At 41.1% G+C, this 20,387-nt stretch overlaps 1 protein-coding gene across 1 annotated transcript in view; it reads right to left on the reverse strand.

The window, feature by feature from the left end:
• ttc27 (tetratricopeptide repeat domain 27) overlaps positions 1-20,387 on the reverse strand; it is a 163,241-nt gene that overhangs the window by 131,466 nt on the left and 11,388 nt on the right. The window contains exons 3-5 of the mRNA XM_030070908.1: positions 19,021-19,150; positions 13,886-14,026; positions 8,149-8,251 (exon numbers count right to left, since the gene is read on the reverse strand). Coding sequence (XP_029926768.1) covers positions 8,149-8,251; positions 13,886-14,026; positions 19,021-19,150 — 374 coding nt within the window. The remainder of the gene's footprint in view (positions 1-8,148; positions 8,252-13,885; positions 14,027-19,020; positions 19,151-20,387) is intronic.

The following is a 20,387-nucleotide window of genomic DNA, read 5'->3' on the forward strand; positions in this document are numbered from 1 at the left end:
GGGGCAGGGATTGTTGTAAGGACAGGGAGGAAGTGGAGGGCAGCTGAGGCAGTCCAACAAGCTGAAACTCGACTGAAGCACAAAGCCATTGTTGGATCAGTAGACCCGGGTAGACCAGGTCCTCAAATCCATTGCGGAGGCAATCAGCAAAGGGATCAAGGACAGTCGATAAAGCCAAGCTTCAGCCATGGCCATCTACTTTGTCAAGGAAGGGCAAAGGCCAGAGAAAACACTGTAAAACTGCTCTCGACGGCCCGTGACTGGGCGATGACAATTGACCTGGAGAGGCAGCTGAGAATGGCACCACACATCACCCAGTCCAGATTGAGACCTGACATCATCTTGGTCTTTGAGGCCACAAAACAATTAATCTTGCTGGAGCTGACACTGCCCTGGGAGGAGAGGATGGAAGAGGCTCAAGAGAGAAAGAGGGAGAAGTACCAGGAGCTGGTGGAGGAGTGTCAGAGGAACGGGTGGAGGACCAGGTGTATGCCAGTGGAAGTGGGCAGTCGAGGATTTGCCAGCCACTCCCTGAGCAAGGCCTACGGCACACTTGGCATAACAGGGGCCAACCGGAGAAGAGCCATAAATAACAACGTGGTGGCAGCAGAAAAAGTTTCCAGATGGCTCTGGTTGAGGGGGGGAGAGCAGTGGGGACAGTAGAATGCCACTTGGACACAGGCCGGGATCTGATCAGCCCCGGTCGGGTCACCTGGAGGAGGGTGTCTGTTGTAAGACCCGAAACACCCCGTGAATCTAGGAAACAACACTGATGATGGGTCCGTTTCATGAAGCAGGTTCAACAAACTCCGAGTCTTAACCCGAAATCTGAGTTGATCTACTCTGAGATAGGAAACTCTGAGTTTTCGGTTCCAGAACAGCTGATCTGAGTTAGTTTGATCAACTCGGAGTAGTTTCACCTGGAGTTAAGCGCGTGCACAACAGCTATAAAAAGACAGCGTCAATGGAGCCCCGATTTGACGAGTCACCATGGCAACGGGGATGCGTCGGGCTGCGTTTTTCACCCCAGTTGAATTGGAAATCTTAACTCATTGGCTGCCATTGATGTCTATAGATGTCAATTCAAATCCAAACGTTAACTGCCAAAAACGGCATGCGACATTAATTAGACTTTTCAATGGGGCGGGCTAGGAGGGGGCCAGCGAAGTTTGTGCTCGAATCTGCATCGGAAAGGATCAAAACGATAGAGAGAAGGCAGAGAGGAGAGAGTGCAGTAACACTGCACCTTCATCCACGGGATCGTTGTCGAAAGGACATGCAATGTTTATGAAAAAAAAGTCGCCACCTAACTACTAATGGACTTCTAATAAAGGCCTACTGACTGTTTCTTTTCTTTTTTTTTTTTTAAATAATAGACAGCAGAACTAGGCTAATACGCCACGCCAAAACTCGCCTGAATGAGGAAGTTAAATACCGTGTGTGGCTGAAAGAGGGCGGACACAGAGAGAAACTCGAGGTTTCGTGAGAAAAACCTGGTCCCGACCAGGTTAGTTTCATGGAGTCTGTTACTGCGGTAACTGACCGAGAGCTTAAGTTACCTCCCTCTGTGAAACAGGCTAGAGTTACCCCTCTTTCTCTGCTTTGAGTTACCTCCCTTTGTGAAACGGAAAACTCAGAGTTTCCCTCATTTCAGAGTTAACAGACTCAGAGTTTTCACTAACTCCTGCTTTGGGAAACAGACCCGATGTGTCCAAGGTCGCGCATCAGAAGATGTTTCCGTAACTGAAACAAATGAATATACACATTTTTTAACAAATTCATCACTTCACATATTTTATGTATTAAATTATCAAGGTAGTCATGATATAGCTAAAATTATATCATGTCTTAACATCATCATGTTAATACCAATATACCATCCACCCCTACAAGGAGCTTCCAGTAAGTTAGTTCTAACAAAAGTCAGTAAGTCAGTAAGTCAGTAAGCGATATTCAAGGTTCCAGGCCTTCTCCTGCTAGTGGTGTCCAGCAGTGAGACTGTTGATATAACGTTAAACTGACCGTGAGCTGGTCTACAATCCAAAACACCACAGTAAACGGAGTAAACTGCCTAACCCTCTGATGTGCCCTTAAATAACAAGCATTTTGGAGGTCCCTCAATCTCTTGAATCTGCCTGTTTACTGTGCTACCTGGAGGTCAATAGGACTCTCATGACAGCCTCAGCTTTATAAGGATAAAGCAAACAGAATAGTGCTTAGAGCTGGCTTTTCCCTAAGCAGGAACCTGCTACTTTGGAGACTGTCAAGGAAATTAACAGTCCACCCCTTTTTGTTTTAACAGCAGCCCACCATGCTAACTACCATCCCTTGACTTCACAGACAAATGAAAGAAGACTCCAATTTACAGGACTAATGTCCACTTTAAGCATTCTGTGCCGACACAGCAACACGGTACTTATGAGGCTATCAATCCCTTAACACTGTCACACAACAAACATGCCTATACATGTGCCTCCTCCACCAACATCACAAACCTGTGTACAAATACAATACACTCCATATCCTTCACTTATGCTGGAATTAAGAAAATATTCAAATGAGTGAAAAGAAATCTATCTATCTTTCACAGGGTGTCAGCAGCAAAAAAAAGAAAAAAAAAACTAAATTAAAAACACTTGAAATTGTTTTAAAAAATAAATTGGAATTCAACTGAAGACCAATTCAACAACCCTCAGGAAGAGGCAAAAATCTGTCACAACCAGCCAATTTCTCACTCAACATAGCTAATGTAAGTTTGGAAACTCAAAGGGGGCCATAATAAAAAAGAAAATACTGTAAGGATGACACTGGTTTGCCATTTTCTTCCAAAACAGGTACAGGCTGGAAAAAAGCTGGAAATGTCAGCAGGCGACCAAGTATTTGTAGACGTCTTGGTTTTTGCAGACTAACCTATTTTATCCCCACAGATGTAGTTCTGTAGTCGTACTGTGGGGCACAAAAAATCCTATTTATTACCCCTTTCACCCTGGACCTAACCTTAGATCTAATCTTAATCTTAAACCCAAATTTTTATCCTAAACTAGCCACCTGCAGAGGAGGAACAGCCAAAATGCCAGTGACAAAAATGCAATATTCCATGCATCACACTTCATCATCATCTTCCAGCCAACAGTACAGTGGCTCTTTTCAAAACATAACAGTCTTCAGAAATGGCATCTGCGTCATTTCTTAGGTACACACACACACACACACACACACACACACACACACACACACACACACACACACAAAACACACACACACCTTACACTCACAAATTGCGATTCTCCACTAGGTCATCTAACTTTTAGTAGGAGACTAGGGCTGCAATAACTAATCAACAAAATCGCTGAAAATCAACAGTAAAAATAGTTGGAAACTATTTTTATTATCACCTCATGGTGTGTACATGCTAGAGTAGTGAATGCATGATGCTAGTGCTACTCCCCTCCAATACAGTGGGTGGCCCTGTGCAGGTAGTTGCTTTGCGATCCACCATTAATCATAAGAAAAAAGAATGACCGTGGTGTTAAACAAGTGATCGAAGCCTTGGTCCTATCTAACTTGGACTATTGCTCTATAATATGGTCCAATACATCAAAGAGTAATATTATGAAATTGCAGCTGGTCCAGAATAAAGCAGCTCGAGTTGCTCTATCCTGTGGATGGAGAACCAATGTATCCAAAATGCATGAATCATTACGTTGGTTAGATGTGAAAAATAGATTATTGTACATATTAATAATTTTTATCAAGAATGTCATTACTTCAAAATTTCCTGTCACTATTCATGAAAAATTGTCTCTTAGGTCTGAGGCACACAGTTATTCAACTAGACATGCTGTTGAAGGTCATTTTACCCTACCAAAATCTAAGACCTTGACTCAACGTACAGTGACATATAGAGCAATGCAACAGTGGAATTTGCTTCCCTATTCTCTGACTCAATTAAATCTTAGCAGCTTGAAAAAACAACTAAAAATTTATTTTCTAAATATGGATTTTGGTCATTGATGCTCCTTATGATATCAGAGTTAGATGAACAGTAGATGTTTTGTCTGTGCACTGCCTAGCTGCTCATGCTTGGTGGCCTGAGCTTGATTCACGGGAGGGCCCAGGTATTAAGGCTGCTGCTGCCGGGGCCCCTGCTGTTGGGGTGGGCGCGGGTCAGCATGGGTGAGCAGCTGGACATTGTTGATGTGTGAGTCCTCGTTTATTGTCTATTTGTGTAAAATTTGTGTTAAAATATATTCTGTGTTTTTTTCAGTTGGTTATAATTGCAGTGTCTGTCTTATGTTTTGTGTATTTGTCTTGTGATCTTGTTTTACATGATATATGATTATTATGTAATGTCTGTGTGCTGTTGTTATATAATGTAGCGTATGTTGTGTCAAGTATGTTGTGTCATGTACGCACATGTGTGCACATCTCTCATGTCTATCTGTGTATTGATGTTGTATTGTCATTATGAATGATTATAGACCCCAGGAAGAATAGCTGCTGCTTGCAAAAGCTAATTGGGGATCTAAATAAAACAAACAAACAAACAAACAATTTGAAAAATGGCAAAGGATGGCAGCAGAGAGAAGTCTCAAGTTTATGACCAAATTCTTTGAAAGTCTGGGAACATTTTACTTTGCAATGAGTGAGCACATCGGAGCCACAAAGTCTAATACTAAAAAAGTGAGATGAATAAACGGGTTAATGTTTTGCGTGCATTTACTGCATAAAATCAAGCCATGTAACTTATGCCAAGACTTCATACTTAAGCATTTTCAGTAACATTATGGGACTCATGGCATCGTAAGTCTATCAGGCTATGACATTTGGAACAGTGCTGTAGCACTAAACAGAAGCTTTCTACTATCATGCTGATGGCCCCACAGTACTGCCCCAACACCCATCCATAACATGCCGTCTTGGCATGTTATGGGCAGGTCACCCAAGCACATTAGATGCAATGATGACTAATAATAATGCACCACAGATAACATAACCAGACTTTCTTGTAACTTATAATAGCTATACCGGAATTACAGTTAGCACTATCAAGCGATCCATCACACGAGATGAGATGTGTTTAGTTGAACCACTTTCACTGTTTAGCTAGCAAAATAAATTAAAGCAAAAGAACTCACCAATTGTGATGAACTGCTGCACTGACATCAGTTGCATCTGTCTCACTGGCCAAAGCCAGGTAAGCCTTGTCTATGACCCTCGACTGCCCCTCAGTCCATGGTTAGGCCGCATTCAGACAGGATCAGGCATTGCGGTCTCGTGTGAGGGTTTGTACGGAGGTGTGGGTGTCTCTGCTCAGCCTATCTGCTCGCTGCCTGTCCGTCTGTCCACTGTCTGCCTGCTCCGTCTTTATGCCGGCTATGCAATTGGACAATGCAGTATGACATCAGGTTGCAACTTAACGTTTTTGCAGGACACGCTGCAGCATACAGTGCCACAGCGAAAATGCAATACACTCATTTAAAATGCATGAGATCCTTTGTGTTTTTGTCACAATTCCTGATCCTCTCTAAATGTGGCCTAGGTCCTGTCTGGCCTATGGGTATTCGATGGGCCAATAGCACCTGGAAACTAGCCCCACCATAGTCACACCTATACCGGAAGTGACAGTGGAAATGAAACTGACCTTGGCACGCACAAGCTTACCCGCGTTTGGCCCAATAGTAGAAAGGTGGGTAATGAATTCATGTTTTCTTGGCCTAGCTAGAGGTCAGTTTATAGGAGAAACACACAACTGATGAAGCTATTTTAAAGTGTTATATCGCTGAAATTAGGTCATAGAGATACTGGAGTATGTTTGAGGTTTGGAGAAATTGTATTGTTAACAGCATTTTTTATATTTCATGCCAAAAGTCATAGAAAGTTTATAGTGAATCTTATTTTTGGCGAAAGATACATTTCATTACAGTTCTCATGTTCAGGTGCTCTTTTCAAATTGAAAATATGAAAAGGGTTTTGTTCTGTAAACAATACTGTGCAAATTATAGTTACATTTATTTGTATTCATCATATTTAGCATGTTTGTTTGATTTTTGTTTTATAAGTCAGCGTATTGCTTTAGATGAAGAACTGTTATTGTGGAATAAAATGCTAGAAGAAAGAAGAAATAATCCTTAAAAAAAATTAGATGAAGCAAAAAAATAAGCTTTGTTAAACAATTATCAAAATAGTCTTAGAGGAGACCAATGTGGCAGAGATGGCCTCAGTAATACAAGCACTGATCCTGAATTAAAAATTCAATGTGTTTCTATAATCAATTCTTGCCCATCACTACTTAAGTACTACAGTTTTGTCTATGGACAACCTCAGCTGATTCAATCAGCATGCTTTCACAGAAAGTCCTGCTGTGGCTTCCAACAGCAGAACTTATGTCCATTCAATATCATGATAAATTCTGATATGAGTTGGAGTGTACTTCACTCCAACTCATGATTACCCTTTCTTTTGATTTGTTTGTATGTGCAAGATGTTTATTTGGAATGCAAAGCAATGGCCAAATGAGTGCTTATTAATTACATCACAAAAGAAACACATCAAGTACTACATCTATGTCATAATCTAACCAACATTGCTTTTTAAGGGTAATGCAATTATTTTGTTATTCAAATGTTTTAAATTCCACCATTATCATGGCCCAACCATTGAGTACGTTTACATGCACACCATATTCCGGTTCGGCTCAATATTCCAGTTAAGGTAACTGCGCCGCAGCAACTGGAATATTCTGTTTACATGTTACTTGGCATGCCCCCGTGTTTCGGCGTATTCCACTCTCTGACGTAATGCGACACTCAGCCGCGGGGGGCAGCAGTACGCGTATAGGCGTCTGGTCTGCCGGAAAAACAGACGAAGTAGTCTTCTTCCTCGTCTTCTTCTTCTTTTTCTTCTTCTTCTGTCGCTAGTTCTATGTTTTCTCCCATCGATATACTCCGTGATATTTAAGTCTTTCATTAGCTGAAGGCGGACTGCAGTCTCCTGGCTCTTGCTGCTGTTCGCCTAACCGTTTTCCCCGCTTGCAGGTAACCATAGCAACAAAGACGCCACAGAATTCCTTGTGAGTCGAGCATGCGCAGTCGTGACTGAATATTCCGGTTCGGGGAGTTTTCCGACTAAGGTGGTTACATGCCCCAATATTCCGGTTGGAACAGGAATATTCCAGGGGGCTTATTCGGAATTCTCTCCAACCGGAATATGACCTTAATCGGGTTCGGTGCGTGTTTACATGACACGTGCGCAACCGGAATATTGCGAATATTCCGGTTAATACAGGAATAAGGTCTGCATGTAAACGTGCTCATTGTGAAGATTTAATGTTGCCCCCCAGATTTATTCCAGTAGTCATAAAAGCCTTGCAAACATAATTTATACCACCAGCATCATTGTCTTTTACATCATCACTTAATGCAGGTCTCACAGCAGGCTTTGCACACTGCCACCCCTGAAGCTCATGAGTAAAATACTCCTAACCACAGTGGAATGATTTCTCCAGTTGCTGTGGGGGGTAGGGATCAAAGAACAACTTTGAGCGCATCAACAATGGACAACAAGCTGGCAGATAGCCAATTTTAAATAAAAGGCCAATATGAAATCCTAACTTTAGTTCATAACCTTGATTCATATCAGAAATTAGTGTCTATCTGAGGAAAATTTAAGATATTGTAATTTAAATATAAGATCATATCAGTTGATGTCAATAATTATCTCAATATCAATTTATTATCATGTGACATTTAAAGGCTATTTTTGCTCTTGGGTGAAATCTGAAGAAACCAGACTGTTAATCATTCAGCTAATCTCCTTTAGCATGCCAAAATAATGAAATGTGCAGTTCCTTCGTGGTACCTGTCTCTCCTCACCCCTGGCCGTCGTTCAACCAGATCTTTCTCTATTCTTACCACATGACTGGCAATTTGTGTGATAATCATGGAATATAATTAGGTTTTAAATTCATCAATATGTATTTGAGCATTTTGTATTTTTTACTGAGGAAAAATATCATGTGATATATATTATTTGCGTAGCACTATTCCCCCTAAAAATAAGCCTCAAGTGTAACATAAATAAGTGTTACATTCATGGAACAATACGTTTGTATGTTTGGTATTCATTTGTATGCATGAGTGTCAAGACCTTTCTCCATGCTGCTGTGGGCCAAGCTGAGAAGCTGCGGAGAGCACTCTTCCAAGATCTGCTGGTGGAGGTTTATGTAGCGAAGGGTCCACCAGGGTAGTAGCTACATGGACACAAAAGTAAGGAAAAGGGAGACATGGACACAGAGGGGAAAAAAGTTAGAATGTGTGAGAGTAAATATCTAAACTGTTCCGTTCACAGCGAGAATGGGACTACTTGTGGATGACACAAACACTGTTTGGCCTTGGCTCTAAATTTATCAAACTTCTGCTGTGATTGCTACATGGAATAGCACCTTTACACAATTTCCCATTTCACATTCCTGACGTCAAGGTTGTCCTTTTTCACCACTGTTACCTGCCCTCTCGCGAGAGCCCGTAGCTCAAAGTATTAGACAGCACCCTCTCATCTCTCCCATCACATTCAACAATTCCAAGCACCATACAGCATTGTGGTTCATAGATAAGGCAGCCTCTTCTATCCCGCACATTTTAGAGACCTTCAGAGAATTCAGTACAATGTCTGGTTACAAAATCAAACTGGATAACATCCACACTATTGCCTTTACACTCAACACTAGATCTGGCCATGCTGCCTTCTCATACACCCGCATTTAAGAAGTTTAAGTATTTATGGATTGATGTTTACATATCATTAGGTGACACCACTTTGTGCCTCGGCCCCTCTCAACATGCTTCGTAATGCATCAGCCTCTTGGAGGCCCATGACAAAGGCTCCCCTTTCCCCACAAGCTGCAAGATTTGGTTCAGGCTGCTGTACCACTTAAAGTACTAAGCTACGCCTTGGGCCAACTATTTCTGTCCTTCTCACTGCGTGGCGTGCAGTAGCGAAAGTACCCAAAACAGCCAAAAAGTGGCATTTGAACAGTCCATTTTTGGCAACTACTCACTTCTCACTGGAAATGTCCTCTTCTCATTTCATGCTTGGAGTAACAGAGGCATACATGTCTTGAAATATATTTTTTATGATAATGGCCTCAGCGCCTTGAATGACCCACACACTACAGATAACCTACCTGGCTACCCCCTATTCTCTTCGTCTTCCTAAAAGTCCCCAAATGTACAAACAACTGATCTAGGGATCTGGGTCTTCTCAGTGAGTATGGGGCATAGTGGTAGAATCTCTTATGAACCCTGATCATCCACTTCAACTCAGGACTCATCTTATTCTGAGGAAATGCCACATAATGAAGATTATACCCTCCCAACCGTGTGACCTCTGACCTGATGGACACATCTCTTTTATAAATATGCTTTGGGAAAGCAGTGTTATGGCGGATTTTTGGGGTCAGGTGTCCTCGACTGTCAGATGTGTTGGGAACTGTAGTACCATGTACACCTATGGCCATGATCATAAATAATTTCCAGTTATGATATCTTGGGAAATGTGTTTTGTTAGCAGGCCTAACCACAGGTAGGAAAATGCAGGCTCTCTGCAGGCAACCTCATCACACACTTACACATACGCAATGGCTACCTTTCTTGATGTGATTGTTATAGAGCTCTCAGTGGCTAGAATGCATGGTGCAAATGAGAGAACTGTTGCACAAAGGGCTGGTAAAGAGATTGAGATGAGGGTATCTTCTGTCTCTGTTTGATGCAGGTATTATGCTGTAATGTTTCAACTCATCTTGAAATCACTATGGTGACTTGCCACTAGAAGGGTTTGCAGGGAGAGTGGGTAAAATGTTTACATGTGTGGTAAATCCTTTGTTTTATATGTGTATTGAATGTAATTTCCTCGCTCTACTTAGAGAGAAAAAACACATTTGATCACAAAAAAACTGTTCAGTTCATGAACCATATACAAATAGGCGCAGTTAATGAGCGGTGACTGGGTGCATGAAGCAGGGTTCTCCCCATGACCCCAATGTAAAATTCCATAACTTTTCAGAGAACTTCCATAACTAAATCAGAGAGCTTCTGTCACTTAATGTTGTTTTGTATGTCTAAAGGGGAGAACACTCTAGTTTGTGCTACAGCAGTGATAAAAACTACTAATGCATCTAATGCTCTTATGGTGTGGAAAAAAAGCTGTAAAAACATTCTGCTACATTTAAGTGACCCTGATATGTTCTTTAAATAAAGGGTCACACTCATTTTGTTTTGTTCTCATGTTGGGGAGCACAAAACGTTTTCAGCGCAACAGTCGTCATCAGTGTGTACCAAATAACTGTAATGCAGTTCACTTAAAGGAAAATTTTTGAAAACGTGTTTTTGGGAAGTACTGAACATATGACTGAATACGAGAGTCTTGACGAGTGCGAGCTTTTTAAACAAAACTTTTGATAGCGTTTTGATGTTGTAAAATTGTAACTTTACCATGAGGGCTTGCGAGTAAAGCTTTCTTCATTGGAACATGAAGTCAGCACACAGTGCTTGATATATAAATTATACAGTATGGGTAAAGTGTCCCTTTAAAGGAGGACTGAGTAAGAATAGTTGAAAGCAATCAACGATCAATTACATCAAAGCTTCATCACACAAGTAGTGTTAGTTTAGACCATTTACAAGTTTTTTTTTTTATCATTTGCAAAGTAAAACAAACTATATGTAAGATAGTTGTAGCCAGAGGGTCTATTGTGAGGTAGGAGGCAGACTCAAGAGGCTTTGTTGGAAAAAAAAAAACACCAGAGGACATTTATTTACATGTGCAGCCAGGCAATATGCAAAAACAAGAAAACTAAGAAAAAAAAAACAAAAAAACAATTAACATAAATAACTGAGGATATATCAACTCATAACCACACAAAGTCAAAATAATGTTACAAGCCCTGGCCTCAACTATGCCTCACCTTCTCTCTCTGGCGTTTCCCAGACGACTGAATTTATAGCGACATACCAGTCATTAAGTTGTATTAGGCCCTAACCGTCCTCATTACAAGAGTGGGTCATTACTAACAGAAACTCAAATTTCCCACTGCACTTGTGATGGAAATCTTAACTTAAATATAACACTAAACACAAAAAGACCCGGGATAGTAATGCATATTAACGCTATTAATTGGAATTCATGGTTAATATAACAGGTAATGAAATTAAACAAACAAAGGTGTGATAAGTGTCAAATGGTGTTAAGTCCGCTCTGTCACACTATAAATATAAAAAAAACTGAAAAATAAAATAAAACTAAAAACAAATTAGAAAATAAATCAAAAGGAAAAAAAATTATCTTGTTTTTTCTTGAAGTATTTTTTCAGCAAAGTAACGCCTGACCAGTGCAAAAAAAAAAAAAAAAAAAAAGGCAAAAAAGGCTAGATAAAATCAGGCTCCATCAGCGTCTGAAACAACAACCTGATACTGAAGATATTTTGTTGACTCTGATTTTGCTTCTTTTTCACATCTTTCTTCTTGTTTTCAGCTGTATTGCTGCTACGTTTTCAACCACTAATCCATTTTCTTGATTTTTGTCTGGTTTCCCGGTCATAGTGAACAAACATCCTTGTGTTTAAAACCACAAACACACACACATTTGACGTGTTCAGGAAACCCTGAGGGAAAACTGAACATAAAATGTAGTTTATCAAATTTGCATTTACATTTTTATTGAACTTCTTATAGTATAGGCTAATTCTATTAGGAATTATGTATGCACAACATTTTTTTAAATTAACATTTTTAAAAAATCTCACAAACCCCCTGCAGTGCTCCAACGTACCCCTGGGGTACACGTGCCTCCATTCAAGAAACACTCTTCAAGAAATTAAATGATCAACAGGAAGAATGGAAGCCTCAGAACTGACAAAAACAATGAAAATGAGCAAAAGAGGACTACAATAAACTCTACAAACGAATAGGTCAAAAAAGCAGTAAATGGCATGCTGCTCTTAACGCCAATAAAACCCCAACATCTACAACACAGCACTCTGAGCTAGAACTAAGTGCTGACAAAGCCTTAAAAATAGCAAACTCTTTTTTAGGCTCACATCTGACCCGAAAGTAAAGTGGCAGGGGAAAAAATGAATGGCTTGTGACCATGTAAGGGCTTTCTCTCCTCTTAACCTCCACCCCCTGCCCCCTTGTCCCTCTGTATTCATTCAGCATTGAAAGAGTGGCGGTGAACCATGTAAAAGGCCTATTTGCGTGTCAGGATGGATATCTCCCGCCTCATTTCCAACAGAAGATGGTCCGTTCTCTGGCGCACTGCGCGGTCGCATGGAGCTTTAATTGTCCATCTCACAATATCAATATCCTCAAGCACGCGCGCACACACACACACAGTCACTCTCACATGTATGCATACATATTTATCATGTCAGCACACACACCTGTTCATCAGAAGTAGGTGGTATTGCAGACTGGCGGTAATTCCCTTTCTCCTCCCATATTTACTGATGTGCAATGGGGTGGGAGCAGCTGACAGAATTGAGTGTAATATGGATGAGCAGAGGGTACAGAATGGATGGAAGCATTTTGTGAAAGGAGTCGTGGTGGTTGGTGGCAGCGGACAGTGTGCCCTTGAGCTAGTCAGCACGAAATCCCCAATGCTTACTGGGGAAAAGGTAGTGGTAATTAATTCCCCTTTAGCTCATTAGCATTTAAAAGGCTATGGGTGGTGGGGGGCTGGGGGATGGGGGAGTTTCTTAGGCCCAGGACACAGCAAGCTGACTTCAGAGAACAAGCATCGACTGTGACGGACTACAGGCTTGATGATGTACTGAATCTCAGCTGAGTGTTGTTTAACTTCAAATTTTAAACAAAATGCTGCCAAAGTAAGATCATTTAAAATACATAATTGCCCTTTTCAACTGCAAGAACTATGGCGAGCTATGCTATACAGGGTATTTCACAGGTTCTGGAAGCTTTTCCACCGGCAACATCACTGTTGCATATTAAGTTCCTGAAACCTGATTCAGTCCCTGCTCGGGAGAAGTAATGTCACGACCAATACAACTACAAACCGATACTCATCATACCACGAGTACCACAAGTTCAAGAAACCCAGCAATATTAGTTTTTATATAGTAGTCCCAACTGGTACCGCATTTGTGACTGCACACCCTCTACCAACACAAGAACATGCGAGAGCGCAGCACACACAGAAAAACAAGAAAGATGGCAAGCTGTACTCCTCCAGCTGCTCCTGACCCGCAAACTAACAAAAAACTTTTGCACAGGGCAAATTACAAAAAACATGTATGGAAGTATTTTGCCTTTGAGGCTGATGGAGAAGGCAACATAGACAAGCAAAAGCCAGTAAGCAAATGGTGCTTTCACATTTTCCAGACAAAGGGTGGAAACACATCTAACCTAACCAACCATATTCATTGTTTGTAACTATTACATTACACAAATTTATACTTAAGTATATGGGATATTGTTTTCTCTGTGGTATCGAAATTGGTATCAACAATTGTAAATCGTAAGGAGATGGTGCTAAAATCTAGTTCCAGGAACTTTTAGGAGGAGCTAGCAGGGCTGTCAAATTGATTGGTCCCAGCAGTGACTTAAGGACACTTTCATGAATATACTTGGCCAAGGACAATGGATGTACAAAATTCACAGTAGGCCTGCCTCATCAAATATAGTAGTAGTGCTGATTGTAGGCCTGTTAAAAATAGTGTGTGCTTAAAATGTTGTATGATTGTGGTGTCTATATTCTTAGGGTTGAGCGACCAATGAGATTGTCTGCCAGAAACCTGGTGTATTCTTCTGAAGGGAGACGTTTTTGTGACAAATACACATGCAAAGACTGAGCTCCAACCCTGTGGTCTTACCTGGAGGCTGTCCATCTTCGAGGAGCAGTTGATCAGGATGACCCTGGCCAGGAGGAGGAGGAAGGGATTTGCCACGAGGCTGTACACTGACTCCCCGTCTATGAGGATGCTTCTGTGGAGAGCCTCAGTCAGGGCCTGGGGCTGGCAGACAGAGATACAGTGGTCTGGGTCAGGTAATCTCTCATGACAAGTAGAAAAAATTTCTGTTTCTCTGGCTTTCTGAGATTAGGTACAGTGGAAGGATGGTTAGGATTAGTTAAGCAGCTGGAAAGGAAATTCATATACACAAAACCTATACACTCTTTATACTCCATCTATTTATACGATATGAGCATTTTTTTATGAGGTGTGTATGTGTATGTATGTGTGTACCAGTGGCAAGCGGTGACGTTTTTGTGTAGTCATGCTGTGGTCCCAAATTCATGTGAGCGCCTGTGAGTTCGCAAGCTCAAAAATTTTTGGGCATTTATTTATTAATAAAAACACCTAATATGGTTTTTAACTATACTATGTCAACTCGACAACTCGATTTTGATAGACACGTGTGCGCATTTTGCCCCAATGTTACCAACAACAATGTGTTGGAATTTACAGTGTAAATGAAAGCGGAAATTATTAGAACGGGCGGATGATGCAGTAATAACCAGTTACAGAGTCAAGCAAACGACACATGAACATGCTCACAATGTTACCAACAAAAGGTTGGAATTTACCATGAGATCGGAACTATTCGGACGTGCCACGGGGTGAAGCAAACACACAGCAATGTCACCAGCTAGCCTGCAGACACACAGCAAAGTCACCAGCTAGCCTACATGGTCAATGAAATGACACACAAACATGCCCAATTGCCCATCATGCAGGCTACGCACCAAAGTGATAAACGTCAGAGAACACCTCTTTTTCAGAACACCTGCAACAGCCTAAATCGATGAAACATGCCAGGTTACTCAACTGAAGTTGTGTTTTCACCCATTTTGATTGGCAGGATGCAGATGAAAGAACAAACTAATGTTAACGTTCCCGTACTAGCTAGCCAGCTAACGACGTTAACGGTAGCTAGCTGTCAAGTGAATGACTTGCAGTTGCCGCTGAACATTTCAAGCGAGCTGCTACGTAGCTACTCGTGTTGCTCATGCGTCTTCTGAAAAGCTGATTGGCAGACAGCTTATTTTCCATTCAAAACGCCCACGTACAGGAAACACCGGCTACAAAACTACTGTGAATACTCTGTATCACAGAGCGCATGCACGTCAAGCTGTCAACTTTCCAGCATTTCACTAGCAAATTGAGATAGATACGTGTATATAGACAGCGGTTTGCAACCAAAATGATAGAAATAAGGTATATTATAAAAGGACACTCTAGGAGACCAACATTTTAATGATTTTAATTGAAGGGCTTGGGCATGCGCTGCATTTATAGCTTATTATGACCGCTTGCCCCTGGTGTGTACATATATACATATATACTTATATATACATATATACACGTGTGTGTAATAATAATAATAATAATAATAACTTAGATTTATATAGTGCCTTTCAAAACACCCAAGGACGCTTTACATAACAAAGAAACAAATCAGACAAAAACAACAGACAGAAAAAACAAATCTCAGAGCCAAAAGAGAAACTAGCCTAGCTAACAGGAACCAAAGGCCAGAGTGAACAGATGTTTTTTGAGAGATGACTTGAATGAGTCCAGGGTAGGGGCGTGATGTATCTCAGAGGGGAGGGAGTTCCAGAGGGTGGGGGCAGCAACACTGAAGGCTCTGTCCCCAAAGGTGTGTCGGCTGGTGCAAGGGACCACGAGCAGACCCATGCTAGTGGACCAAAGGCTCCGGGATGGAGTGTGATGGTGAAGGAGGTCGGATAGGTATCGGCGGGCCAGGGAGTGGAGGGACTTGTAGGTGAGGATGAGGATTTTGTAGGTGATGCAGAATTTCACTGGGAGCCAGTGGAGGTGGATGAGAGTGGGGGTGATGTGCTGCCAGGACTTGGTGTGGGTGAGAACCCTGGCAGCTGAGTTCTGGACGTACTGGAGCCTGTCCAGGGTCTTACTGGTTGCCCTGAACAGGACTCCCTTGCAGTAGTCCAGACGGGGGGTGATGAAGGCGTGGATGAGGGTCTCAGCAACGGTATCAGTGAGTGACGGCCGTAGTCTGGAAATGTTCTTGAAATGGAAAAAGTCAGATTTGGTGACGGATTTGACATGTGAGTGGAACGAAAGGGTGGAGTCCAGAATGACACCAAGGTTGCGGACTTCAGGGGATGGGGAGATGGAACAGCCATAGACCTGGAGGAAGAAATCCCCAATCTCCAAGCGGAGTGCCTTGGGTGCCACAACCAGGAGCTCAGTTTTTTTGCTGTTGAGTTTGAGTAGATTTGATGACATCCAAGATTTTATTTCATGAAGGCAGTTGATAAGAGACTGAGGGGGAAGCTGAGTGGATGGGGTGGTGCTGAGGTTAAGTTGAGTGTCGTCCACGTAGCAGTGAAAATTGAGACCATGATGGCGAATAATCTGACCTAGGTGGAGCATGTAAAATGAAAAAAGACGGGGTCCAAGGACAGAATCTTGAGGCACACCTTGACTGACTGGGGCAGGTGAGGAGCTCAGCTTTTAGCCTGAGGGTGGCATTAGACGAAAAGTCATGACATCACCAAAATTGTCAGGATTCATCCTCTGGGGAGCATGAAAGGGCTCACCACATGTTATGGCAATCGACCCAATAGATTTCAAGATATGTTGCCTAGGAGTAAAATGTTAAACAAACGGACAGATGGGCAGACCAACATAGCTGTCCTTATGCCCTGACTGCCAGCAAGGCAAAAAAAAAAATTTAAAAAAATTAAAAAACAAACAAACAAACAAAACAAAAAAAAAAACAAGGTTATTTTCCGAACTCAAATCAAATTGAACTGAATAAACACTAATCACTCAGCACTCCCCTACCCACAGCCAACTAGACAGCTGGTCCAAAAATTCCAATTTAATTAAATTTTCTATTCCATTTTACTTTAACTTGTGCTGTAGTCTCTAGGTGAAGTCAAATCCACATCACAGCTCTGCAACATCAGTCCTCCCTCTCACCTGTACTGTCATACATGCATGTAGGACCTACGTTTATGGCATGGACTCCTTTATGTGACCGCAAAGATAAATCATCGCCACCAATGAAAATCCTTCGACAAAAGAAAAAGCCCTCTCTCCTGGTGTAATGGCAGTGTAAAATGCACTGTTCAGCTGTCTGTGTCTCCGTGCCAAGAGGAAGTGATCTCCTCAACCCGGCATAATTGGGACCCAAGAGATGCTTCATTATTCAACAGCTACTTCACTATGCTTGTAGACAGTTCTGTCTGGTTCTGTTACAGCTTGGTTGACACTGTACAAGCTCATTACGCAGTGCAGAGGGCACCAACAGGTCACCTGTTCACATCATTCATCACACTGTGACACCAGACTGTGACAACCACCTCACTGTTGAGCACACATACACATATACACAACAATCCTCATCAAGGTCCAAACAACTGTACATGAACTCATCTACAGCAGATCCCCAAAGCCAAATAGCTTCTCCTGGTGATGGGAGAGGCTAAAAAGTACTGGCTCTTAAGGGGCTGAGCACGTGTATTGATGTTCAACATTCATGTTCATAGATAAATTTACTCAAAAAGACTACATTGTGGCAAGTGAGGACTGACTGATAATGTGTTGTTGAAGGTCAATGGGTATACACAATCTTTTGAATTATCACTGCCAATATAGTATACAACAACATTTAGACCATGGGATACTAAAACTCTCCACTAACACAGGTACCAACAATAATCACAACAATCAAAATTTTTCAGAATTATTTCAGAATATTTAGAATCAAATGAGCCTAGGGCCTTCCATAGACTGTGTTTGATTAATTATGTTTAAATGATTATTATTATACACTGCATTGTGTCTGGCTTTTTATTTTCATTTTGTTTTATGTATTAATTTGGTGGTTTAATCATTACCAAGTACCTGTACACAAATCACTTCATTATAACCAAATGCAAAGACATTGTATTGAGGCATATAGGTTCTCTATGCAGACATAGTATTGCTTAAATGTCTAGGCAGGACTAGGGCTAAGACATTGAGATACTGTACATGGTATTATATCTTGTTTTCAATCTTTTCATCACTCACTCATTCATTCAGCTGTTTAATCATTTGCTGTATTGATTACGTCAGGGGTCCCAGAATATACATGACAGCACATCGATATCTCACTGAGGCCTTGCCAATAACATTACTTGTTTATTTGATTTAGGGTTGCAACTAACGAATGTTTTCATTGTCGATTAATCTGTCTGTTATTTTTTCAATTAATCATTTCATCTATAAAGCATTAAACAATAATGACAAAAGCATGCAACCACCCAAGCAATCTTCAAACTTCTTCCTTAGATTGAACAAGAGGCGTTTTGTAATATTATGGAGAAAGGAGATAGTCCCACACACTGCACTTCCCAATTTTAATCACGAAAGAGCTGAGCCAAAGACTTTCGTTTTCTTGTCAAAAAAAAATGTGAAGGAAGTTTTGCAGGCTCCAGCAGTGTGGAGGACGACCTGCTACATTTGATCTATTTTTGTTCCTACGCACCTGCATAAAGATGACTAAAGTGTGCAAGTCTGCGTTTTGTAATGGTATGTATCTGAAAAAATAGTAATTCTTTGCAATTTTTTTGTATTGTGCAGCTGTAAACAGTAAATGTTTGGTGTTTTACTTGATAAATGAACGTTTAATCTATCAGAATTATCAATTTTCTGTTCACTGACTAAGCGATTAACCAATTAACTGTTTCAGCTATAATTTATTCATCCATTTAGCCATTCATTCATCAAAGGCAATATGATGGTCAACTTTTCCACTTAATCTTCCATCTCTTTCAGTCATTTTCCTGTTGATGCCCATGTATTTGGGCATTAACAATGCTACAGCAGTGTGTCAGCTTGATCATAAAAACTTTCCTACACTTTGTGTGTAGTTTACCTTTTCATTAAACAAGGTGATGCAAGGTTCTGCAGTAGAATGATGATATATTATTAGTTATCAGAAGGAAGCAATGATGAGATAGATAGCACTGTACCTGTGAGAAGGATGAGAGCAAGGCCGGGGGCAGCAGGTCAGCAATATGGATGGAGACTGGAGGACCGGTCCAGTTACTCTGGACAAACATATGGAGGCAGGTGACAGCCAGGACCATAGCCACCACCTCCCTGGAGAGGGAAGGAAGAAGTCACATTAAAGTCACAAGAAAATAGCATTTCTATGTTGTCTTGCCTCCATAATTCAACATATTTCCAACTGAATCAGGGTGGGGGCAGGCATAATACAGAGAAAGACTGTTCAGAAGTGGGTGCGTTGGACAACACCAAAGATGCAAAGGGAAAGGCAGTGAAGCCCATTACATACTCAGTGTAGCAGGTGAAGCAATTCACTGTGAAATGCTTTGCACATAATCTTGCTCACAAACTCTGGATTCATCAAAACAATAGATTCTGGACATCAAACGCAACCATGGCATGTTACAAAAAGGAAAAATCATTTTTAACACCGTGAAGTTGCAGGCTTGATATGATAGGAGATGAGAACAAGATGGGAAATTATTTTTAAAAAACAGCCATACTATTATTGGTTGAAAATTTCATCTACACCTACTGGCACATGAAGCATATAAAAATGTTTTTTTTAATCGAACAAATAATACAGGATTTTGACATAAAAATAAGAAAACACTTTTGGCGTTTATTAGTAATTAGATTTTACATTATGATGGGGAGAATTAGCTGCAAAAAAGTTAAAAAGGCATGCAACTTCATTATTATGACATCAATGCCAACTAAATAAAACAAAAAATACAGGTGGTCATACAACAGCACTGATGCAAACACTAGTATCTCATGGACAAAGAAGAATAAAAGCAGAGCAAATAACTGAAAAACAAATAGGCCTAGTTCCTTCCTGTTGTCTCAGGAAGTAGACTAGAGAGCAGAAGGGCAGCCAAATTTGCACAGCAGGAAGCAGCACCTCTGCCCAACAAAAGGGAACATTGGATTTAAAGGGACTGTTCACCCATTTGAATTTTTACATTACTTCACTCCGCCCCCAGCTATTATGTGGGACAGTAGTGGTGTTCGTCCACCTCAATGGCAGGAGGCTAACAGTTAGCATTTGGAGCATCCAGCCAGTATCCAGCACTCAGTTACAATGAGAGCAAGATAGTACCATGACATAACAGCTAGTGGGGAAGTGAAATATCACGTTTTTCAGAATAGGTGAACTACCATATTTCCCCAATTAATAGCCCGGGCGTTTAATACGCAAAATCAACTTGGACCCCAGGCATTTAAAAGAACCAGGCAGCTATTCGCTGCAGGCCTTTATTTATTTTTGCACAGACCTGCGCCAGGCCATTATTGTGATGACAGTTACTGTCCAACATATATTTACAGT

Source organism: Myripristis murdjan, chromosome 15 (assembly GCF_902150065.1).
Source record: "Myripristis murdjan chromosome 15, fMyrMur1.1, whole genome shotgun sequence".
NCBI classification, from domain to species: Eukaryota; Metazoa; Chordata; class Actinopteri; order Holocentriformes; family Holocentridae; genus Myripristis; species Myripristis murdjan.